Source organism: Bombina bombina, chromosome 1, assembly GCF_027579735.1.
Source record: "Bombina bombina isolate aBomBom1 chromosome 1, aBomBom1.pri, whole genome shotgun sequence".
NCBI lineage: Eukaryota > Metazoa > Chordata > Amphibia > Anura > Bombinatoridae > Bombina > Bombina bombina.
This window is the reverse complement of record NC_069499.1, coordinates 1,330,845,874-1,330,872,340: the sequence shown is the minus strand read 5'-3', so window position 1 is coordinate 1,330,872,340 and position 26,467 is coordinate 1,330,845,874. Positions and strand designations below refer to the sequence as shown.

The 26,467-nt window shown below is 38.2% G+C and overlaps 1 protein-coding gene across 1 annotated transcript in view; it reads right to left on the bottom strand.

The window, feature by feature from the left end:
• The window catches only part of FHOD1 (formin homology 2 domain containing 1), a 387,262-nt gene that overhangs the window by 88,096 nt on the left and 272,699 nt on the right, over positions 1–26,467 (bottom strand). Inside the window, exons 15-17 of the mRNA XM_053719455.1 lie at positions 25,864–26,001; positions 24,685–25,559; positions 12,736–12,891 (exon numbers count right to left, since the gene is read on the bottom strand). Of these exons, the coding sequence (XP_053575430.1) occupies positions 12,736–12,891; positions 24,685–25,559; positions 25,864–26,001 (1,169 nt within the window). The remainder of the gene's footprint in view (positions 1–12,735; positions 12,892–24,684; positions 25,560–25,863; positions 26,002–26,467) is intronic.

The following is a 26,467-nucleotide window of genomic DNA, read 5'->3' as shown; positions in this document are numbered from 1 at the left end:
TGAAATCTCCCTTGTGGGGGGGAAGCTTTGAAGTCCAGAAGATATCCCTGAGATATGATCTCCAACGCCCAGGGATCCTGAACATCTCTTGCCCACGCCTGGGCGAAGAGAGAAAGTCTGCCCCCTACTAGATCCGTTACCGGATAGGGGGCCGTTCCTTCATGCTGTCTTAGAGGCAGCAGCAGGCTTTCTGGCCTGCTTGCCTTTGTTCCAGGACTGGTTAGGTTTCCAGCCCGGCTTGGATTGAGCAAAAGTTCCCTCTTGTTTTGTAGCAGAGGACGTTAATGCTGCACCTGCCTTGAAGTTTCGAAAGGCACGAAAATTAGACTGTTTGGCCCTTGATTTGGCCCTGTCCTGAGGAAGGGCATGACCCTTACCTCCAGTAATGTCAGCAATAATTTCCTTCAAACCAGGCCCGAATAGGGTCTGCCCCTTGAAGGGGATGTTAAGTAATTTAGACTTTGAAGTCACGTCAGCTGACCAAGATTTAAGCCATAGCGCCCTACGCGCCTGGATGGCGAATCCAGAATTCTTAGCCGTTAGTTTAGTCAAATAAACAATGGCATCAGAAACAAAATAATTAGCTAGCTTAAGTGCTCTAAGCTTGTCAAGTATTTCAGTCAATGGAGTAGCTGTCTGAAAGGCCTCTTCCAGAGACTCAAACCAGAACGCCGCAGCAGCATTGTCAGTTGCAATGCATGCAAGGGGCTGCAGGATAAAACCTTGTTGAATAAACATTTTCTTAAGGTAACCTTCTAATTTTTTATCCATTGGATCTGAAAAAGCACAACTGTCCTCGACAGGGATAGTGGTACGCTTTGCTAAAGTAGAAACTGCTCCCTCCACCTTAGGGACCGTATGCCATAAGTCCCGTGTGGTGGCGTCTATTGGAAACATTTTTCTAAAAAATAGGAGGGGGGGGAAAACGGCACACCCGGTCTATCCCACTCCTTAGTAATAATTTCTGTAAACCTTTTAGGTATTGGAAAAAACATCAGTACACACCGGCACTGCATAGTATTTATCCAGTCTACACAATTTCTCTGGCACTGCAATTGTGTCACAGTCATTCAGAGCAGCTAACACCTCCCCAAGCAATACACGGAGGTTCTCAAGCTTACATTTAAAAGTAGAAATATCTGAATCAGGTTTCCCTGAATCAGAAATGTCACCCACAGACTGAAGCTCTCCTTCCTCAGCTTCTGCATATTGTGACACAGTATCAGACATGGGCCTTAAAGCATCTGCGCGCTCTGTATTACGTCTAACCCCAGAGCTATCACACTTTCCTCTGAATTCAGGCAGTCTGGCTAATACCGCTGACAGGGTATTATCCATGATCGCCGCCATGTCCTGCAAAGTAATCGCTATGGGCGTCTTTGATGTACTTGGCGCCATTTTAGCATGAGTCCTTGAGCGGGAGTCAAAGGGTCTGACACGTGGGGAGAGTTAGTCGGCATAACTTCCCCCTCGTCAGAATCCTCTGGTGATAATTCTTTTAAAGATAACAGCTGATCTTTATTGTTTAAAGTGAAATCAATACATTTAGTACACATTCTCCTATGGGGTTCCACCATGGCTTTTAAACATAATGAACAAGGAGTTTCCTCTATGTCAGACATGTTTATACAGACTAGCAATGAGACTAGCAAGCTTGGAAAACACTTTAAAGCAAGTTAACAAGCAATATAAAAAACGTTACTGTGCCTTTAAGAGAAACAAATTTTGCCAAAATTTGAAATAACAGTGAAAAAAGGCAGTTAAACTAACAACATTTTTACAGTGTATGTAACAAGTTAGCAGAGCATTGCACCCACTTGCAAATGGATGATTAACACCTTAATACAAAAAACGGATTAACAAAACGAAAAATACATTTTTAAACAGTCACAACAACTGCCACAGCTCCACTGTGGCTTTACCTTCCTCAATACACGACTTTTGAAGCCTTTTGAGCCCTTCAGAGATGTCCTATAGCATGCAGGGGACTGCTGAGGGAAGCTGAATGTCTCTGTCTGTAATTTTAACTGTGCAAAAAAAACGCTAAAATAGGCCCCTCCCACTCATATTACAACAGAGGAAAGCCTCAGGAAACGGTTTCTAGGCAAAAATCAAGCCAGCCATGTGGAAAAAACTAAGCCCCAATAAGTTTTATCACCAAAGCATATATAAAAACGATTAAACATGCCAGCAAACGTTTTATATTGCACATTAATCAGAGTATATACCTCTGATAGTAAGCCTGATACTAGTCACTATTAAATCACTGTATTTAGGCTTAACTTACATTAATCCGGTATCAGCAGCATTTTCTAGCAATTCCATCCCTAGAAAAACTTAAAACTGCACATACCTTATTGCAGGATAACCTGCACGCCATTCTCCCTCTGAAGTTACCTCACTCCTCAGACATATGTGAGAACAGCAGTGGATCTTAGTTACTTCTGCTAAGATCATAGAAAACGCAGGCAGATTCTTCTTCTAAATGCTGCCTGAGATAAAATAGTACAACTCCGGTACCATTTAAAAACAATAAACTTTTGATTGAAGAAAATAAACTAACTATATTACACCACTTTCCTCTTACTACCTCCAGCTATGTTGAGAGTTGCAAGAGAATGACTGGGTATGGCAGTTAGGGGAGGAGCTATATAGCAGCTCTGCTGTGGGTGATCCTCTTGCAACTTCCTGTTGGGAAGGAGAATATCCCACAAGTAATGGATGATCCGTGGACTGGATACACCTTACAAGAGAAATAATAATTTAAACAAACAAATGTATTCCCAAATACTTTCAACCTCTTATTTCAAACCCATGATCAATCTATTTATTTGTATTGTTTTTTATTGTGTCATCTATTATTTTATTCTACCTTTATTTTAAGATTAGAGTATATTACAATTATAATAAAGTTAAAATATTTTGAGCTAGTTAACATTGGATTGGCAATATCATAAAAAAATATTACTAAATGTAAGCTTGTTGTTCTGGTTGGGTTTATCAATCAACAGCATAATAAACCTCATTATTCAAACACAAAGTAATATTACTACTGAACTAAGCCAACACTTCTCTATGTGGTTTAATGCTCCCAGTTTTGAAGGACCAGTAAATTCCTTAGGATTGCATAATACAAAGACAATGCAGTCTGCATTTCGAATGAGGGGATTATTTTTGACAAATGTCAGTTACTTCTAATTCCCCTACTAATGTATCATCTGACAGCCAATCAGAAACGCATACACTGTGAACTTTTGCCCATGCTCAGTAGAAGCTGGTGCCTCAGAAAGTGTGTATATAAAAAGACTGTGCACTTTTTGATAATGGAAGTAAATTGGAGAGTAAAATTGCATGCTCTTTGTAAATCATGAACATTTACTTTTGATTTTAAAGGAACACTAAACACTTTAAGATGGTAATATAAAATCATAAATCCGATAAATATTGTGAGCTTTTCAGTTCCTGTTAGAAATAGCAGCTCCCATTGTTTTATAAATACTAAAACTTTACACTTATATTGTCAATATTTAAACAACTAATTAAACTTTAAAAAATACATCTACATGTAAACACCATTCTCTTATTTATTTAGTGTTCAAATCTCCCTTTATAAGGTACTCTACCACGTCTCTACCACGTCTCTGCTTTATGTTGCACCTAGAACTATTTTATAACTTATAACCAACACCATATGTATGTAAAGGAAAACATTTCATTCTGAAGTTCCTTGTAGCAAGTATTTCCTATATCTGCATTTGGAAGCTATTTTAACTCGACTGTGTTTGTTGATCCTCTCTCTTTCTACATTAAATTCAATATTTGTGTGTTTAGCCATCTCTATCTACATCTTTCTACATTAAATTAAAGGGACACTCAAGTCAACATAAACTTTTATGATTCAGAAAGAGCATGCAGTTTTAAGACACCTTCCAATTTACATCCATTATAAAAAATGTGCACAGTCTTTTTATATGCACACTTTGGGGGAAAAAGATCCTACTGAACATGTGCACAGGGTATATGCATACTAGTCTGTGATTGGTTGATATCTGTCATATGATACAAGAAGCTGGAAAATAGGAGAAAAAATCAAAATTTGTCAGAACAAAATCTACAGCTTATTTAAAATTCAGAGTAGGTGTTAGATCATTGTCTTTTATTATGCACCTCTACGGAATTGAGTGGTCCTTTAAATATTTGTGGGTTAGGCAATCTCTAGCTACATTTGTAAAAGTTATTTATTTACTGGACTGAATCTATTGTGATGTACAAAGAATCTAAAATCTGTACATTAGTTTACTTGATAAGTCACTAGCTAACCTATCACTTATTATCTTTCCAGTTTGCATTAAATAAATTAGAGTCGGTTAAACTACGCATAAACGACAATACATAGGGTACCTATTGGCTCATCCTGTTTTCAAATGGTTAAACTACTGCTCTACTTACTGAAAGTTCTTTTTAGCAGAGAGTTTAGAAATATTTCCCACCAACTCAAGCAGAAAATAATGACTTTCTTTTTCCCTCTCTCACAACAGCTATTAAGAATTAATCTCTCTTTTTATTAAAGCTTGCTTTGTTCAAGTCAAAGATAAGAGGTTTTTTAAGCCTTTTACTGATGAGGTGAGGAGGGACAGGTCCTACACTGCTCTAAGGCTGGTGCTTGTGAGAATTACTCACTCAAGATAACCTACATAAAATCAGTGCATACACAATATGGCCATTATATTGTAAACATGTTTTTGTATAACTAGGATGATCATTTTACATACTTAAGCCACTCAAGGATGGAGAAGCTAAGGATTAATAAAAACAGAAAATTCTCTCTGAATGCACTAGCAATAAAAGAACACACACATATTATACAGGGAGTGCAGAATTATTAGGCAACTACTACGAAAGCCTACTACCAATTAAGCATATTAGGTGATGTGCATCTCTGTAATGAGAAGGGGTGTGGTCTAATGACATCAACAACCTATATCAGGTGTGCATAATTATTAGGCAACTTCCTTTCCTTTGGCAAAATGAGTCAAAAGAAGGACTTGACAGGCTCAGAAAAGTAAAAAATAGTGAGATATCTTGCAGAGGGATGCAGCACTCTTAAAATTGCAAAGCTTCTGAAGCGTGATCATCGAACAATCAAGCGTTTCATTCAAAATAGTCAACAGGGTCGCAAGAAGCGTGTGGAAAAACAAAGGCGCAAAATAACTGCCCATGAACTGAGAAAAGTCAAGCGTGCAGCTGCCAAGATGCCACTTGCCACCAGTTTGGCCATATTTCAGAGCTGCAACATCACTGGAGTGTCCAAAAGCACAAGGTGTGCAATACTCAGAGACATGGCCAAGGTAAGAAAGGCTGAAAGACGACCACCACTGAACAAGACACACAAGCTGAAACGTCAAGACTGGGCCAAGAAATATCTCAAGACTGATTTTTCTAAGGTTTTATGGACTGATGAAATGAGAGTGAGTCTTGATGGGCCAGATGGATGGGCCCGTGGCTGGATTGGTAAAGGGCAGAGAGCTCCAGTCCGACTCAGACACCAGCAAGGTGGAGGTGGAGTACTGGTTTGGGCTGGTATCATCAAAGATGAGCTTGTGGGGCCTTTTCGGGTTGAGGATGGAGTCAAGCTCAACTCCCAGTCCTACTGCCAGTTTCTGGAAGACACCTTCTTCAAGCAGTGGTACAGGAAGAAGTCTGCATCCTTCAAGAAAAACATGATTTTCATGCAGGACAATGCTCCATCACACGCGTCCAAGTACTCCACAGCGTGGCTGGCAAGAAAGCGTATAAAAGAAGAAAATCTAATGACATGGCCTCCTTGTTCACCTGATCTGAACCCCATTGAGAACCTGTGGTCCATCATCAAATGTGAGATTTACAAGGAGGGAAAACAGTATACCTCTCTGAACAGTGTCTGGGAGGCTGTGGTTGCTGCTGCACGCAATGTTGATGGTGAACAGATCAAAACACTGACAGAATCCATGGATGGCAGGCTTTTGAGTGTCCTTGCAAAGAAAGGTGGCTATATTGGTCACTGATTTGTTTTTGTTTTGTTTTTGAATGTCAGAAATGTATATTTGTGATTGTTGAGATGTTATATTGGTTTCACTGGTAAAAATAAATGATTGAAATGGGTATATATTTGTTTTTTGTTAAGTTGCCTAATAATTATGCACAGTAATAGTCACCTGCACACACAGATATCCCCCTAAAATAGCTATAACTAAAAACAAACTAAAAACTACTTCCAAAACTATTCAGCTTTGATATTAATGAGTTTTTTGGGTTCATTGAGAACATGGTTGTTGTTCAATAATAAAATGAATCCTCAAAAATACAACTTGCCTAATAATTCTGCACTCCCTGTATATATATATATATATAATACATATATACATACATATATATACATACATATATATACATATACACACACATACATATATATATATATATATATATATATATATATATATATATATATATATATATATATATATATACATACTATATATATATTTTTTTTATTTTATTTTTTTTTATACCATATTTTTCGCTCCATAAGACGCACCTGACCATAAGACGCAGTGTTTAGAGGAAGAAAAGAAGGAAAAAAAATATTCTGAATCAAATGGTGTAGTAAACTATGTTATAAACTGTAACAGAATAATAGAACAGCAGTCAACAGTGGAATAAAGAACCATCATCAGTGTCATTAACAAATGGAGAGAGACTTTAAGGTTTTGAGTATTCTTCTAGTCTGTGTACCCCAAGAACTATGAATCGCTAGTCAGAATTTAAGAAGCTGAGATCACAAACATCACTTTCGACGCTAGAAATCATCTTCGGTTCCATCCAAAGCATTGCTAATGCCACATTTTTCTAATGACTGTACAATGATTTCCTCCTTCACTGAGTGCCATGATGTTTTCACCCATTCACAAACTTGAGTGATAGAGGGCCTCTTCATTCGTCCAGTAGGTGTAAGATCATGATTACCAGCAGCCATCCATTTGTTCCACTCTTCTCGCATAAAGACCTTAAATGGTTTGTTGATAGAAATGTCGAGAGGTTGCAACTGGCTGGTAAGACCTCCCGGAATTACAGCTAGATGAGCCTTTACTTCTTTAAAGCACTTTTTTGTAGGTTTGCTAATATGTGCTCTAAACTGGTCAAGCACTAATAAGGCAGGTTTTTTCAGAAACCCTCCAGGACGTTTGGACCACACTTTTTCAAGCCATACTGTCATTCCATTTTCGGCCATCCATCCTTTCTCATGAACATGTACAACTTCTCCTCTTGGAATCACTTCTTTTGGAAATGTTTTCCTTTTGAAAATTAACATGGGTGGCAATTTGGTGCCGTCTGCACAGCAAGACAACACAACCATGTAATGGGTTTTCTCATGTCCGGAGGTTTTTACGTTGATAGTTTTGGTACCTTTCAGATCAACAGTCCTATTAGATGGCACATCAAAGGTTAGCGGGACTTCATCCATATTCCCAATCTGGCCAATTTCATTTTTCTTCCTAGCATCAATTACAAATTTATGAAAAGACAGAATCTTATTTTCATATTCTTTTGGCATTTTTTGCGCAATTCTAGTTTTGGTGCGCATAGCAAGGCCACATCGCCTCATAAATCTGTAGCACCACGATGGTGATCCAGTAAAATCGTGAATGTCTTTCTCTACAGCAATGCGTTTGGCTTCATATATGATCATTTTTGTAGAGACTGATAAGCCATTGTTCCGGTGATGTGTGATCCATTCTTTCATGGTCACGTCTAACTGTGGCCACTTTGCAGCATGCCTAGGAAAAGTGTGCTTACTTTTATTCGCTTTTTGCAGCTGATCCTCCTGTTTCCTCCACTCTTATTTTTTCGGTTGGAGGTGGCCCAAAATGTCTCTCTGCCGCTCTGTTTCCATGCTCCTTTGCATAGTTTACTACCTTTAGTTTAAAAGGAATCTTATATGCTATTCTTTTCTGCTTTATCATCTCAGTTTTTATGCAGCGAATGTCTTATCTAGTTGGAATCACGATCCCAGTATGAATTTATTTACAATGTGGGCCTTTTCTCACTGAGTTTGTTGGAATCTGCCTCTATAGAACCTGTTAAAAGTATAATAGCTGCAGGAGCTCCCTGATAAACGTCTTGTCATGTCAATAGTTGGCTCCACCCCCTCAAATTCACTTCTATTTGTAAATGTGCTTCGTTCTCTTAGTATCCCTTGTTAAAAAATGAATATGCATATATACACTACTGGGAGCTGCTGCTAATTGGTGCCTGCACACATTTGTCTCTTGTGATTGGATAAATACAATAGATATTTTCAGCTTTCTGTCAGTAGTGCAATGCTGTCCCTTCAGCAATGGATAACAAGAGAATGAAGGAAATGTGATAAAATTAAATTGGAAAGTTTTTTAAAATTGTATGTTCTATCTGGGGTTTACTATCTCTTTAAGAGACAGAAACAAAAAAAAATGACTTTGTGCATCATATGTACGGTATAAATATGATGTACAAAGTCAATTTTTTTGTTGGTTTTTTGTATCATGTCCCTTTTAGTATCTTTTTTTCTTGGTATCATGTCCCATTTAGTATCTTTTTTTCTTGGTATCATGTCCCTTTTAGTATCTTTTTTTCTTGGTATCATGTCCCTTTTATTATCTTTTTTTCTTGAAGTTCAAGAGCCTACATTTGTACCATGTTATGATTTAAAACACAGTCAAGGAATGAACAAGTGCTAGGAAGGCAAATGAAGGATATAGTGCAACAAAACAACATAGGCACAAAAGCTGCAGCCGAAATGTCTTGCCAGCATTAATTTTTACCTTAGCAAGGGACTGTACTTGAAGGAGTGAGGTAAAGGAAGGTACGCATGTGCACTACTGTCCCGGCGAGACCAGTTGCTAGGCAACAAGAGGGGGTCGGAACGCCATCTAGACGACTACCGGTATTATGGATCATTCTTCACCCTCCAAGCAGACCCGACACAGGAACAGGTACCGTAAGTTGAATTGCAGGGCCCTTCCTTCTTCCAGCACAGTATATATATATATATATATATATATATATATATATGCACACACACACACACATATATATATACATACACACACACATATATATATATATATATATATATATGTATATATATATTCAAACAAGAAGCAGCCTATAGACCTTAAGTGCGGTGGAAACCTTTCCACCGCACTTACGGTCTATAGGCTGCTTCTTGTTTGAAGTGTCACTTTTTATTAAAGCAGTTAGTTTCCCAGCAATTTTTCACATACAGCTGCACCATAGAACAGGTGTGAGAAGAGCGGACAATATAAAGGATTAGCTAAATACAAACCTGACATGCTAGCCCTGTTCTGTCTGACTGTTAACTATTCTAGTTACACGTTTAACCACTTAAATTCTTTTAATTTCAAGATGATTTTTTATAAATTAAAATAATTTGTTGTCCATTGATCCTTGCACACAGTTTTACAAATACATTTCAATGCAGAAATGAAGACACATCTTAGCAACTCTATGTTCTTATTTGTATATATGTATTTTTGTTTTCATTACAACCGAGTTAAAATATTTCAATAATGTTTTTTTTAATGTGATTTTTTTTACAGTTAATGATAATTATGTGTAACTTCAATGGATAGTAAAGTGAAAGTTTAAAGGGGCACTGAACCAACATTTTTTCTTTCTTGATTCAGATAGAGCATGCAATTTTAAGCAACTTTCTAATTTACTCCTATTATCAATTTTGTCTTTGTTCTCTTAATATCTTTATTTTAAAAAGAAATAATGTAAGCTTAAAGGGACATTATACACTTGTTTTTACTTTGCATAAATGTTTTGTAGATGATATAGCGCATAAAGATTTTTTTTTTAAATGGATAGTTTTATTTTTAAATAACATTGCTCTGGTTTTGAGACTCCTAACCAAGCCCCAAAGTTTTAGGAGAATACTGACGTATACCTACTCCAGCTTGCTTCTGTTTGTGTAAAGAGTATTTTCATATGCAAAAGAAGGGGGAGGGGGGGAGTGTCTGATATTCCCCACTTGCAGTGGGTGTTTCAGCTACAATTTTAACAGAGCTAAACTGGGAGCTTCTAAGTAAGTTTTTAAAAGGTTTTATACTGGATTTTTAGATCAGTATCTGTGCATCTTATTCTTTATAGTAGTGTCTATTACATGCAGTTATATGAAAATTGGATAGCGCTTGCTGATTGGTGGCTACATTTAGACACCAATCAGCACGCTACCCAGGTGCTGAACCAAAATGGGACAGCTCGTAAGCTTACATTCCTGCTTGTTCAAATAAAGAATCCAAGGGAACGAAGAACATTTGAAAATAGGAGTAAATTAGAAAGTTGATTAAAATGGAATGATCTATCTGAATCATGAAAGACAGAAAATTGGGTTCAGTATCCCCCTAACTTTCATGTTTCAGATAGAGCATGCAGATTTAATAAACATTTTGTAACAATTTACTTCCATAATCTACTTTGTTTCATTCTCTTTGGTATACTTAGTTAAAAAACAGGGTGGATTTGATTTAAATCATGATTTATATTATATATTATTGTGATTTAAATCACGAGTCATTAAAACCGGAATCGATTAAAATCATGGTTTTCATTTTTAGAATAACTTTTCAGATTATATTTCCAGTTATATCAAACCATTACTGATTTGGTTATATATCATTAAATACGCATAGATAGATCATTAAAATTAATTAAATTATTGGGAAGTGAACTATCTCCAGTTTAATAGATTAAGCATTCATATTTGATCAACTTTTCAGCTGTACTTTAGTGGAAGGAGAAAAATAAGGATTACCTTAGTAATAACAATTGATATAGTTTTATTTAACTAAAGAAAAATAACCATTATCTTAATAATAACAATTTAAATAGTTTTATTGAACGTTATATAACTAACATTGTATTTAATTTTTAATGCTTTCCCATCCCTCCTCACACTTAGGTCCTTGTGCAGATCTATTCCATTCCAAACAATCTTCTATTCTATGAGCTTCTAGAAACTAGGTATATGTTATTCTGTGTACATAGATTTGCAGGGGAGCAACGGCATTAATGGGACAGTAAAGTCAAAATTAAACTTTCATGATTCAGAAACATTAAATTTTTTTAAAAATTCCAATTTACTTATCTTATTTGCTTTGTTCTCTTGATATCCATTGTTGAAAACCATACATAGGTAAGCTCAGAAGCAATGCACTACTATGAGCTAGCTGCTTGTCACTGTCTTACCCAATGTTTTCAGATAGGCCCCAGCAGAGCATTGCTGTCCTTCAACAAAGGATACCAAGAGAATTAAGCAAATTTGATAATAGAAGTAAATCTGAAAATTGTATGCTCTATCAGAAACCCAAAGTTTTCTTTCATGATAATTTATGGGTGCTGCCATTACGAAACATAAGTTACACTGCAGTTATCTGAAGAAGAGTTACAGCGCATGTGCAAACAGGTGAGCGCTGGAATGTAGTGAACGATACATTTTAACATGGTAGCATGAGGGAGGCAGAGAATAACCTCAATACTATGCTTATAACGTATTTAGTGTACTATGTCCTTTTAATGTCTATTTCTCAACTCAGTGTGTTTTATTTTATAGCATTTGTGCTGTGAAGAAGGGGCAAGTTATTTTCTGCAGACACAAATTCACAGTTTAGAGAACTACAAAACCAGTAATATGTGATAATATCTTCAAGATAGAGAAATTGTCGAAAATAATGTGACAGAATCCTCTGGGAGGGCAGCATGACATTGTGAATGGATTCATGGAATTAACTTACTAAAAAATAAACATCACAGCCATGAATATACAGCATCTTGCTATATAATTAAAACTAATCTATTTGTCAGGATGAATAACCTTTGGTTAGATTTTTTCCTCAAAAAGCATTTTATTTAAAAAAAAGTCCTATTAAAAAAAATTAATAATTGATTTGTATCCACCCTGTTTAAAAACATACCTAGGTATGGCTCAGGAGCAGAAATGCACTATTGGGAGCTGGCTGCTGATTGATGTCTGCACATATATGCATCTTGTCATTTGCTCATCTGATGTGTTCAGCTAGCACACAGTAGTGCATTGCTTCAACAAACGATACAGAAAGAATGAAGACAATTTAATAACAGAAGTAAATTGGAAATTTATGTATAATTGCATTTTCTATTTGAATCATATAAAAAAAAAAAATTCAATAGTCCTTCAGACCCAACAACCCCTATAGAACCTCTCCCAATATTCACTGGTCTTTTCAAAATGCAAAACTTTAATGTGACAGATCAGGGTAATGAGCCCCTTCTTCAGACATAGGAAAAAAAAAAAAAAATAATAATAAATAAATATATATATTTTTTTACTGTACCTATAGTAAAAGGGATGTGAAAGTTTATGCTGAGACATAGATAGGTATATTGGAGGATAAAAGTAAATTGGATTTTTTTTTTTTTTAAAACTGCACACTGTATACATTCGATCTGAATGATGAATGTTTAATTTTAACACTAATCTGTGTTCTTTACATCCGTAAAAAGGGCAGAACACATCATTATCTACATACGAGCACAAATATCTCAGCAGTTACATTTCTCTTGGTTTAGTGCAAGAGGAAAATGACGCAGTGGGCAGTACTCATTATTTTATTTATAGGATTTCCATAGTAAATACAGTAGCTGCTTTGTTACCTCAATTCCCTCCTTGGTAATCGCGTATTCATCAAAGTTGAGGATGGCAGTCTTGATAATGTGCACAGTGGGCAGGACCGTCAGCCCTATGTTGATGGCGTTACTTCGCTTGGGATCTAGAACAACTAGTGCCTGTTTCTTCAGATCAACCCCTTTCTGCAAAATCAAATACATGGTTAGAATCATTGGCAGCTTTTACTATTCCGTGTTCATGTCTCAGGATTCTTTTTCTCAGTGGAAACCAAGTGATTTGATCTAAGCATATTAATCGGCTCCATATACTCTCACTCAAACACTGAACAGAAGATCGCTTGAAGAGACATTAAAGGCGTCAAGTAAAACCTACACTTTCATGAATCAGAAAGACCACGTAATTTTGAAAACAACTTTCTGCCGTTTTATTGGTCTTCCTCATCTCATTCCAGCTCTCATTGAAGATCAAAATCCTCCTTCAAAATCTGGGCTAATTAAAAAACCACCACATCGAATCTTACAAGGAAATCGATTACAATCTCACTCTTCACATTGTTACATTTGTATTGTATATTATACCACATTGCTGCTATTTGTATACTACACTTCAATTTTGCGCCTGAGCAGCGCTATCGTGTTTGTAAAATACATTGTATTTCGTTTTGTTTCACATATGTAATTAAATTTATACATTTTTATTTCTTTGTTGCTAGCACTTTTTTGGTTGATCCAATCTGCACCAGTTGTTATTATTTGCACATATATTTGGCGTTATATGCTCAATAAGCTATTATATATATTTTTTCTATTTTAAGCTGTTTAGCGCCTGTGTTTTTTTAATCCTATGGTCTCTTTTTAGATTCCATAGTATTCTCTTTATCTCACTTTTCCAATAGAGGTTGGGAGTTTCCTCTTAATCACCACAGGTATAATAGGTTTCTTTTTTGCGCAGTTAACCCTTTGCTCTCTCTTTTTGTTTTTCAATTATCATTTGTGTAAAACCATACCTAGGTAGGCTCAGGAGTAAGTGCACTACTGGCAGCTAGATGTTGATTGGTGGCTACACAGATGCGCCTCTTGTCATTAGCTCATGTGGTCTGTTCAGCTAGCTACTGGTAGTGCATTGTATCCTTTGTTGAAAGAGCAGCAAAGAGAATTTGATAAAAGAGTAAAATAGAAAGTTGTTTAACACTAAGCTCTATCTGAATCTTAAAAAAAAAGAAAAATGGGTTTCATGTCACTTTAAATGTTGCTTATGTTATATATGTGTGTGTGCATGTATGTATGTATATATATATATATATATATATATATATATATATATATATATATATATATATATATATATATATATATAAAAGCATTCACTGGACTGTGGACATCAGTGTAAATCAAAACTTTATTGTGACGTTTCGGGACCAGCAGCGTCCCTTCCTCTGACAAACAACAAGTGAAAAAACAGAACTTTTATAAGCCTACAAAACACTCCCCTAGGTGAACTGCCAATCAAAATGAGCCGTGTGCAAAACAAACATAAGAATGTGTAATTAGTGAATTGCTGGTTAAAACATTGTGAAATATATGTGATTTTACGTAGTATGGGTGTGTACAAATATAATCATATGAAAATAAATAAAGTCAGAGTGAAACTAATAGCCCCCAGTAACGACCTGATCATATGTAAAACAAAAATTCATAGCGATCACTCATTCACATCTATGTAAACAAAGACCCTGATAGGATAGTCTACAGCACGCCTCTAGCTCTTCATTGGATAATAAGGCTCCTCTCTGAGTGACACCTATGTTCTCATTCCGGACCCGATTCACAAATATTAACCCCACCGTATCAGGCATAGTATACGTTCAAACCACATTTCACGGATATGTGGTGTCAGACATCACCTAGCTATCTATGTATAATGGCCGTTTCCTTACAAAGATATACACCCCGACCGCGATATATTTTGAGATCAAAACCATGATCCGCCCCCATCACTCATAGGTTAAGGAATATCTGCCCCTCATACCCGGTCATTATAATAAAAATGTAATAGTTCACAAAACATCGTGAAGAAGGAGCCAGTGTCAATCTAGCATAATGCAGCTGCCGGTGTCTTAAATAACACAACATAATGACACATCAGCCCGATCGCTGCAAGCTCTCAAACATTGATCGAGAGGTTGCCATGGCGACGTGTATATACAAACAAGACAAATGAAATTCTCAAGGCGGCTGAATGATCAGAACCCTAAGTCTGAACAATATATACATATTATCGAGATCGAATAACTAAATGGGTATTGATATGTTACCAATTTACTCACATAGAATTAAGCACCGACGGTGGTGACTCCATGGTGGTCCGCCTACACCGCTCATTGGACAAAAACATACATCCCTCCAGGCAAACCAACCTGCCTTATTGACCGTTGGGTCACAACGCCCCAAACCGCAGATAGAATTCTGACAACAACTTCAACTCATGATAAGAAAATAAATAAATGAACTGCCACCCATTCATGTGGAGTCTCTGCGATCATCGCAAACAATCAAACCAATATAGAAGTTATAACACAAGGTTGCCTTGGCAACCTATCAACAAAAATAAAAATACACGTACTTATCTATAATATATGATACGGTGGGGTTAATATTTGTGAATCGGGTCCGGAATGAGAACATAGGTGTCACTCAGAGAGGAGCCTTATTATCCAATGAAGTGCTAGAGGCGTGCTGTAGACTATCCTATCAGGGTCTTTGTTTACATAGATGTGAATGAGTGATCGCTATGAATTTTTGTTTTACATATGATCAGGTCGTTACTGGGGGCTATTAGTTTCACTCTGACTTTATATATTTCCATATGATTATATTTGTACACACCCATACTACGTAAAATCACATATATTTCACAATGTTTTAACCAGCAATTCACTAATTACACATTCTTATGTTTGTTTTGCACACGGCTCATTTTGATTGGCAGTTCACCTAGGGGAGTGTTTTGTAGGCTTATAAAAGTTCTGTTTTTTCACTTGTTGTATGTCAGAGGAAGGGACGCTGCTGGTCCCGAAACGTCACAAAGTTTTGATTTACACTGATGTCCACAGTCCAGTGAGTGCTTTTTCGATTTTGAAATCTACATACCTGGCTACAGCACCCTGGCAAGTTGCAGTTTATTGGTGAGAGTGCACATACAATACAACCTTGACCTATATATATATATATATATATATAAAGCAGAAGCAGCATGTGAAAGAGGAATCCGGTGTATATCCCAGTAGCTTCACAGCAGCATAAAAAGCCAGCACCAGAGAATAAATCAATCACCTTTATTCACTGTGTACATAACGTTTTGTCCCCAGCAAGGAGGCCTTGATCACATGAAGACAAGTCCCCCCAGACAAGCATACCCCACAGACCCATAAGTGCTCCTTAAATACCCTAAAACATACTGGTACCTGCCCTGAGAAAACCCCCCACCAAACATGCATAATTAAAACAGCTGTTGTAATTATGCATACAATAGCTTTCTGACCTTTACGTTTCTCAGAGAAACAAACAAACAGGGCAGAAAACTGGTGACAATCCTTAGTTGCCAGAAGATAAAAAAAATGTAAAGCACGCACAACATCCAAGTTATGCAACAACCATTCTTTATGAAAGAAAATTAGGACAGAGAGAAGGAACAACAATCTTCCAGGTTAATACTTCTATCCGAAACCACCTTTGGAAGAAACTTAACAAAGTACGACTAACCACCTTATCAGCATGAAAGATAAGATAAGGCGAATAACACTGGAAAGCCCAGAGTTCCGAGACTCTCTGAGCAGAAGAGAAGGCAAGAGCCTTCCAAGAACTATCAAATATCTTTATGGAATGCAATGGCTTAAACGGAGCAAGCTGCAAAACTTGAAGAACAAGGTTAATGCTCCAAGGAGGAGCAACAGACTAAAAAACAGGTCTGATTCTAACCAGGATCTGACAAAAATATTGCACAACTGGCACATCCGCCAGACGCTTGTGTAAAAAAATAGATAAGACAGAGATCTGACCCTTCAGAATACTGACTGACAAAACCCTTCTCCAGACCTTCCTAGAGAAAAAACAAAATCCTAGGAATCCTGACCCTACTCCAAGAGTAGCCCTTAGATTCACATTAATACAGGTAGTACGCCATACCTCATGGAAAATCTTTCAGGTAACAGGCTTGCGAGCCTGAGTCATGGTCTCAATGACCGACTCAGAAAAACCACGCTTAGACAGGACTAAGCATTTAATCTCCAAGCAGACAACCGCAGAGAAATGAGATTTGGATGAAAGAATAAACCCTGATTTTGAAAGTCCATCCTCAGAGGCAACCTCCAAGGAGGAAGAAATTACATCTTCACCAGGTCTGCATACCAGATCCTGCAAGGCCATGCAGGAGCTAATAACATTACCAATTCTCTCTCCTGATTCGTGGAACAAAAACAAACCAAGCCACCCCCTCTATAGCTAAGGAACTCCGAGTTCCTCCCTGGTGGTTGATGTAAGCCACTGAGGAGATACTGTCCGACTGGAACCTGATAAACCGGCTTAAGACAGCTGAGGTCAAGCCATCAGAGCACTGTAGAACACTCTCACCTCCAAGATAGTTATGGGAAGAGCAGACTCCTCCCGAGTCCATAGTCCTTGTGCCTTCAACCAGTCCCAGACTGCTCCCCAGCCCAACAGGCTGGCGTCCGTGGTCACTATAACCCAAGAAGGTTCTTGAGACAGATGCTCCTGAGAAAACCACCACGGGAGGAAGTCCAATGTCGACAGATCTAGATCTATCCTCTGAGACAGATCTGCATGATCCCCTTTCTACTATTTGAGCGTGCATAACTGCAGAACTCACAGATGAAATTGAGCAAAGGGAAGATGAACATGGAAGCGACCAGCAGACCAATTACCTCCATACATTGAGCCACTGATGGCCGAACAGTAGACTGCAGAGAGAGGCAAAAGCAAGAATCCTTGAGACACTGACCTCAGTCAGAAATATTTTAAAAGATAGGGAAACAATTACGGTCCCTAAGAAAACTACCCCTGTAGCTGGAACAAGGGAATTCTTTTCCAGATTCACTTTCTATCCGTGGAAACGTAGAAAAGACAACAAGATCTCTGTATGAGTTTGCTTGTAGAAAAAAAAATGGCACCTGAACTAATATGCCGCCCAGGAAGGGCGCCACTGCAATTCCCCGAAAGAATCCTAGACCCTGTTCCCTACAGGAACTGGAAGAAAAGTACCAAACACAATTAAAAAATGCATCTCTTATCTGGACTGCAGATAAACTAGAGAGGAGGAACCTGCCTCTGAGAGGAAAGGTTTTTAATTCTATTTAATAACTCTGAGATACTATGTCCACAGACTAGCTGGAACATCTCGTATCCAAGCATGAAGAAAAACAGAAAAAAAGTCAGCCGCCCACATGGTCCGATCTTGGATCGGGGACAAACCCTACATGCTGATTTAGACTCAGCTGCAGGTTTCTATTCGGATGTCCTTTAGATCTATTCATCTTGTCTAGTGGTAGAAAAGACCCTTTTCCACCCGGAATATCAGAAATATTTCTGCCAGACCAGGACCAAACAAGGTCTTACCCTTATAAGGAAGCACTAGAAACTTGGAGCTAGAGGAATATTTCACTGACCAAGAATCTAGCTACAATGCCCTGTGGCCTAGCTCAATAACTTGCATGGAGCATCAGAAATAAAAGAATTGGCTAGATTAAGAGCCTTAATTCTGTCCTTGATCTCCTCCAAGAAGTCTCACCAAAACTGAATCAGACAAGGCGTTGCACCAAAAGATGCCACACTTGACACAGTGGCACAAATGTCAAATAAGCCTCCAGCTTTGTCCATTGATCCTTAAAAGAGCAACTTCCCTCTATAGGGATCAAAATTCTCATAGCCAGAGTAGAAATGGCCCCTTCTACTTAAGGCACCGTGCGCCATGATATTAATGGAGACAGCGACAGGAAACATCTTTTTAAAGACAGGAGACAGGGAAAAAAGAATTCCTGACTTCTCCTATTCCTGTGAAAATGCACGGACTGGAACAGAAAAAAAACAACAACAACAAAAAAACTGCCACAGAGGAATCGCAGTAAATATTGAGTGTAGGGTTGACAATGACAGGAGTCGTCCAAAGTAGCCAAAACCTCTTAACAATACACAAATGTGTTCAAGCATACATCTGAAGGTTACTACTTCAGCATCAGATGAAATAATTATACTGCCTGAAGATCTTACCCTCAGAGGCTACCAACGTATCCCCCTCATCAGACTTATAAGGAAGGGCAACCTGAGTAGCAGCAGGTGGGACAGAAAGCTTACTATCTCTAAATTTCCTTTTGCATTTTCCCTTCAACATAGGAAAATTCAGATAATGCCACAGTTACCACAGATGATAGCTGTGATCAAAAACTATGTGCAAATATACTCCTCCAGGAGACTGAGAGGAACCACAGGGCACTGCATGTGACGCCATTAAGGCTTGGGACGTTAAAGGAAAAAGCTGTGGCATTGCCAGAACAGCTTCATCCTGAGAGACGTAGGGCTCAGAGATAATCTCTCTCTACAAACTAGAATACAAGATAAGCATGCAGCACATAATTGAAAACAAACAATTTGTGCCTCAACACATATCAAAAGTTTTAAACCGGTGGCAATAGAACAACAATATTGCACAACACAGCTACTTATCCACTGTTTCACAGAGGACACTGGTTCCATAATTGAAAATAAGAATTTTATTGTTATAAAATTTTTACTAAAAAACAAAACAAAATAAAAACAATGTACTGTCCCTTTAAGAACAGTACTCCGGTCACAATTTACAAAGTGAACCAAGGAATGCGTAATGCAAAAATGCACATAAACAACTTATTCAATGTGCTTTGGTAATTTTAACCCTCATTTAAAAAACGATCTCTTGCATTTTCTGTAAACATGAACATGATGACTGCGTAGAAAATAACTCTTTCCAGCATACGAAAATATCGGCTTATTTGCAAACATGAACAAGAGAGAGCTGCTCTGCTTAAGAATAAAAACGGAGAAATGATCACGTGACCTGCCAATAAGAAAAATAGAGCCAAGAGAGAAAGCTCGCGTTTCTCATAACTGCCCCGCCATGATGCAAATTGCTCTTGGGTCTCCCTAAGACTAAAAGTGGAAACCAGACGTGGACTCCGATGCGACTGCACCTCACTGACGAGGCCCACATAAGGCCGAAATGATCGTCTAGGGTTGTTGTTTCTCTTGTTCAGAGAAGAATTGCCTGGTATTTCGGTGCTGGACTGTTATTGGGCAGGGTCAGACTGATATGCTACAGGATATTTTTTCTCTGTTAAAGGGCTACTGTAAGTAAATATTTTCTATGCCTGTTACTAACTAACTACCCCAAATACGCTTTTTATCAATAGCATTTCATTAACATATCTCTACCGTATGTCAGAAATCTTGTCTGCAAATTTAATTGTTTTCCAAACCCACACCGTGGGTATCCTTTGCTCTGTACCAATCCGTTTACAATACCTAGGTTTCAAAATGGCGCTTTAAACACAAAGTTATTGGTTTAAGTATTTTGAACATGCAGTGCTGAAAATAGTGGGCAGGATAACGTGACATCATCGGCGAATAAAATATATAACTTTTAGAACGTTATGAAACTTCGTTTTGGAGAAAATATAGGTCAGTAGGTTTTAATTAATGTTTATTAACTTTAATATGTTCGTTGTTTAGCTTAAAAATTATAACAGAAAGTAATCCTTTAAGGGGCATAGTGTGCTAATAGAGTATGCATCCTGAGTGGCACCCTAAAATGAACAGGCACAGAAGTTTTTCTAGCTTTTGTTCTGTCTCAGCTGAGTGCATCTCTCTCTCTTTTTATATTTTTATATTTATAGTTATTCACAGGACACCAGAAATGCAAGTGAAAATCGCAATTGCAAGAGCTTAAAACATATGACTAACATAAATTCACAAGATCTAATTGCTTTTAAAAAAAATTAAAAACATCCTAAAGACATTTTTGGACACTGTCACAGTTATGAATAACAGACACGTACCTCATTGGAGTAACAACGTCTATTACAAAGCGTCTCACATAAAAAAACACGCTTAGCTAAACAGACAGCCCACAATAGAATAAAAAAGGGAAAATACTTTTAAAAACCCAGTAAAAAGACAATTTATGCTTACCTGATACATTTATTTCTTTTTTGACACGATAAGTCCATGAATCATCTTAATTACTAATGGGATATTCACCTCCTGGTCAGCAGGAGGAGGCAAAGAGCACCACAGCAGAGCTGTTAAATAGCTCTTCCCTTCCCTCCCACTCCAGTCATTCGACCGAAATTAGGAAGAGAAAGGAAAAGCCAAGGTGCAGAGGTGTCTGAAGTTTACATAACCCACAACCTGTCTTACAAAAACAGGGCGGGCCGTGGACTCATCGTGTCAAAAAAGAAATAAATTTATCAAGTAAGCATAAATTTTCTTTTCTTTTTTATGACACGATGAGTCCACGGATCATCTTAATTACTAATGGGATTCAATACCCAAGCTAGAGTACACAGATGATACAGGAGGGACAAGACAGGGAACCTATACGGAAGGCACCACTGCTTGAAGAACCTTTCACCCAAAAGCGGCCTCAGCAGAGGCAAAAGTGTCAATTTTGTAGAACTCTGAAAAAGTGTGAGCCCTTGAAGAACTTTAAGAATGAATTCAAACTCCATGGAGGAGTTCACTTTACCACATCCTATCACTAACGTAGGCAAAGAGAATGACTGGGGTGGGAGGGAAGGGAGGAGCTATTTAACAGCTCTGCTGTGGTGCTCTTTGCCTCCTCCTGCTGACCAGGGGGTGAATATCCCATTAGTAATTAAGATGATCCGTGGACTCAGTGTCATAAAAAAGAAAAAGTAATAATCCCTGTCTCTGTTTAATCACAAGATCAGTGCCTGCTCCCTGTCTGAAAATATACTGTACAAAGGATATATCTGTCCCATAACTGTGCAGTTAAATAGTTTATTTCTTAAGTGCCATATCTCCATCCAAGAAGACAAAAAAAGGTACTTACCTGCATCTAGCCGTCCGGCAGGAGAACAGCATACACAGTATGGGAGGACACATACTCCTCACAGAGACCTGTAGAAAGAGAAAGAACAGAGTAAACCGACTCTGGCTTTCTATACCATGGGCAGCAAATATGTTAGGAAAACGCAGCAAGGCCCACTTTACAAGTTCCTAACTGCTTTAAAGCCACCACTACCCTACTGAAGAGATTAACGTGGACTACGCTAGACCCAAAAATCTTGCTTGTAGCGAAAGAAACACAATTTTCTTCAGACACCAAAACTTCACCTCCTCCATTGACAGAGGTAAAGAGAATGACTGGGGTTTGTAGGAAGAGTGATACTTAACAGCTTTGCTGTGGTGCTCTTCGCCTCCTCCTGCTGGCCAGGAGTGATATTTCCACTAGTAATTGATGACGTCGTGGACTCACCATATCTTAGGAAAGAAATATTGTTTTATAGTCAAACTGGTAAACACAAACAACCTTTAGAAAATTACATTTATTAGTTTTGTTATGGAACAAAGAGAGGGTGTCTTAAATCATATCTGTTTTGGGGGTATGAAAAATTAAAGTACCTGTATCTAATATATGGTCATATTACGAGTTTTGCGTTATGAGCGGCTCAGTAATAATTTGCAAGTTATTGTCACCACTCACCTCCCTATAGCGCTGCTATTACAGGTTTTCAAAAACCCGGCGTTAGCAGGCAATATGGCAGCATTGAGCTCCATATCGCACACAAATACCAGCGCTGCTTTGAGCTGGTTTCACGTGCTCGTGCACGATTTCCCCACAGACATCAATGGGGAGAGCTGGCTAAAAAAAAAGCCTAACACCTGTAATAAAGGGTGTGTAAAGCTCCGTAATGCAGCCCCATTGATTCCTATGGGGAAAGAAAAGTTATGTTTACACTTAACACCCTAACATAAACCCTGAGTCTAAACACCCCTAATCTGCTGCCCCCGACATCGCCGACACCTACATTACACTTATTAACCCTTAATATTTGCCGCTTCCAAAATCGCCACCACCTACCTACACTTATTAACCCCTAATCTGCTGCCCCCAATGTCGTCGCTACCTACATTACACATATTAACCCCTAATCTTACGCCCCAAATGTCGTCGCTACCTACCTACACTTATTAACCCCTAATCTGCCGTCCCCAACGTCGCCGCCACTATACTAAAGTTATTAACCCCTAAACCTAACCCTAAGTCTAACCCTAAAAATAATAGTTACATTGTAGCTATCTTAGGTTTTATTTTTATTTTACAGCTAAGTTTGTTTTTATTTTAACTAGGTAGACTAGTTAGTAAATAGTTATTAACTATTTACTAGCTACCTAGTCAAAATAAATACAAATTTACCTGTAAAATAAAACCTAACCTGTCTTACACTAACACCTAAAATTACACTACAATTAAATATTACAAAAACCCCCACAAATTACACAAAATAAAAAAGAAATGATCAAATATTTAAACTAATTACAACTTATCTAATAGCTCTATCAAAATTAAAAAGTCCCCCCAAAATAAAAATAAAAACCCTAGCCTAAACTAAACTGCCAAAATCCCTTAAAAGGGCCTTTTGCAGGGCATTACCCAAAAGAAATCAGCTTTTTTACTTGTAAAAAAAAAAATACAAACAACCCCCCAACAGTAAAACCCACCACCCACACAACCAACCCCCCCAAATAAAATCCTATCTAAAAAACCTAAGCTTCCCATTGCCCTGAAAAGGGCATTTGGATGGGCATTGCCCTTAAAAGGGCATTTAGCTCTTTTTCCGCCCAAACCCTAAGCTAAAAATAAAACCCACCCAATAAACCCTTTTAAAAAAAAACTAACACTAACCCCCGAAGATCCACTTACAGTTTTTGAAGACCGGACATCCATTCTCATCAAGCCGGGAGAAGTCTTCATCCAAGCGGGCAGAAGTCCTCAACGAAGCCGGGAGAAGTCTTCATCCAAGCGGCAAGAAGTGGTCCTCCAGGCGTGTAGAAGTCTTCATCAAGACGGCATCTTCTATCGTCATCCTTCCGACACGGAGCTGCTCCAACTTCAAGATATCCGGCGCGGAGCATCCTCTTCTGTCGACGACTACTGAAGAATGAAGGTTCCTTTAAGGGACGAGCTAGCATTCTATTGGCTGATTGGAACAGTGGCGGCAATGTCTGGAGCGGCAGATTAGGGGTTAATCATTTTATTATAGTGTTTGCGATGCAGGAGGGCCTCGGTTTAGGGGTTAATAGGTAGTTTATGGGTGTTAGTGTACTTTGTAACACTTTAGTTATGAGTTTTATGCTACAGATTTGTAACGTAAAACTCATAACTACTGACTTTAGATGGCGGTACGAATCTTGACGGCATAGGGTGTACAGCTCACTTTTTGGCCTCCCAGGCAAAACTTGCAAAGACTTGCTATGGAAGTCTCATTGAAAAATGACTTTTTGAAAGGTGCGGTAGTTACATTGCGTTACGGCCAAAAAAAGTGTGCGCTACAACTATACCTGCAAGACTCGTAATACCGGCGGTAGTGAAAAAGCAACGTTATGAGGCTTTTTCACTCATAACGCAAAACTCGTAATCTAGCCGATAGTTATGTTTTGTTCTCCTGATTGTGGAGGTGTGTTCCTATCAAATTGCCCTTGGTGACCAGTTGTGTACAAATATGAATATCTTGTTTGCTCTGATAGAAATTGAATCAGCTTTTTCTTATGATTTTGTCTTGCAAATACAAATGTTTGATTGTTGCTTTTTAATATGCAAGATAGATATTTTTGAGTTTAATGTTTCTTTCAGTGAAGACACTGTACAAAAAAAAACAAAAAAAACAAACAAATGATTACTCTTACCTTGGTAGAAATGGTCTCTTTGGCTTTGGATTCAAACAGATGTTCCAGTTTCTCAGTGTCCAAATTGACTTTATCTAGTGATTCCCACAATGTTCCACGACCAAATTTTCCACGGCCAGTGTTGTCAGGCTCTTTAAGTTCTTTCCAGAAAAGCTTCACAGTCTTTCTCTTTTTAACCAGGGTGCTGTTACAGGAATCTGTAGACATGGTCTGGAATCCTGGAGGAGCAGGTGGTGGTGGTGGAAGAAGGGGGCTTTTACTGAGTGGAGGTGCAGGGCACATAGGAGGTGGTGGTGGAGGAGGACACATAGGTGGGGGAGGTGGAGGACCACCACCTGGAAGTGGTGGCGGGGGTGGTGGGATAGGCAGTCCTGAAAGAGAAGGAGGAGATGCAGTACAAAAGATTGTCGGAGGTGGTGGTGAGACTGTTTCACTGGCATCATAGTCAAGAACATCAAAGTCCTCTTCCTCACACAAATCAGAGAAGTCCAGGTCTTTAATTTTTAACACCCTTTGTGGCTGAGCAGACTGCTCCCACAGTACTTCAGAGGGCTTCTTGAAAGGAGTCATACGTGTCTTCTCTAAATTCTTGGCATTGGTTTCTGCATCAATGCTGTATTGAGCTCTCAGCCCTGCTGTCCGTCCTTCAGAAAAGTTCTCAGTAGTAGCCTTTACATTTGTGTTTTCCTCATATGTTTCTGCCCTTATCATGGGGGCTCTCCTCTCTCTGGTTGGCTTCACTACATCATTCTTTGCAGGGACTGCTTCAGTGTCCAAAGCAGAGTTGTTTTGGTTTTTGGCATAAAGCATGTCTAGCATAAACTTCTTGGAGCTGTTACGTTCCATTGCTGTAGGAGGAATGCAAATTGGACTTGCTACAAATAGAGAACAAGTGTTATGAATATCCAAACAATGAAATAATCGTATAAGACATTAAGAGAAATAATAAATGAGCTCATCTCACTGTTAAAATTGTACACACACACACATATGCCTTACAAACTCTGCATGGCTCCAAAAATAGTTAGCAATGTAAAAACTTTGGGAGAGCTGCCTGACATGTAGAGTGCAAGCTTCTTCACTTGAATTTAATTTGTCTAATCATATATGTTTGGCATGCTTGTCTGACAACTGCAGGAAAATTTAAGACACAAAAGAAAAAGCCACCCAGTCCCTTGCCTGGTTCTGGTTCCTGTCTGTCTCCTTTTTCCTCTCTTTCCAACGTACTGCTGGCAGAGGAGTCACTGGATCCTGAACACAGCTCCTTTTCATTCACACTTTCATTTTTCTCTTCTTTCTCGCTCAGCTCAACCTTTCCTGTGTCAAAAAAAAAAAGACCCCTGTTCAACTACAGAAGGTTTGTCCAAGGCTAGAGGTAGGCACATCAGCATGTGTTCCCAACATGTTCACGAGTTTAGTTTAAAAAACAAGATAACAAAATTATACCTTCTGAAATAGTAAACTTTGATAAACTGGTAACATTTCTGCCAGGCTTTGCTTTAACTGCATGGCGGGTTGTAGATGGGCTTTTCCACAAAAAAAGGTCAGAGTTTGGCCAGGCAAAGCCACAAAAGATGCAAGGCTTGGAAGTTGGGATTAAAATAGGACAAGTTTACATTGAAAGTGGTGAATGAATGAAGGAACTGTGACATGCAGAGAGAGACTATGGGACTGAAGTTCTTATTTGTCAGTATCCCATTGCTACAATGTTTTGTTTTTTCCAGTGAAACTTTAATGGGTAAAATTAAATTCCTTGATTGTAATAACAAAACTAATACAATTA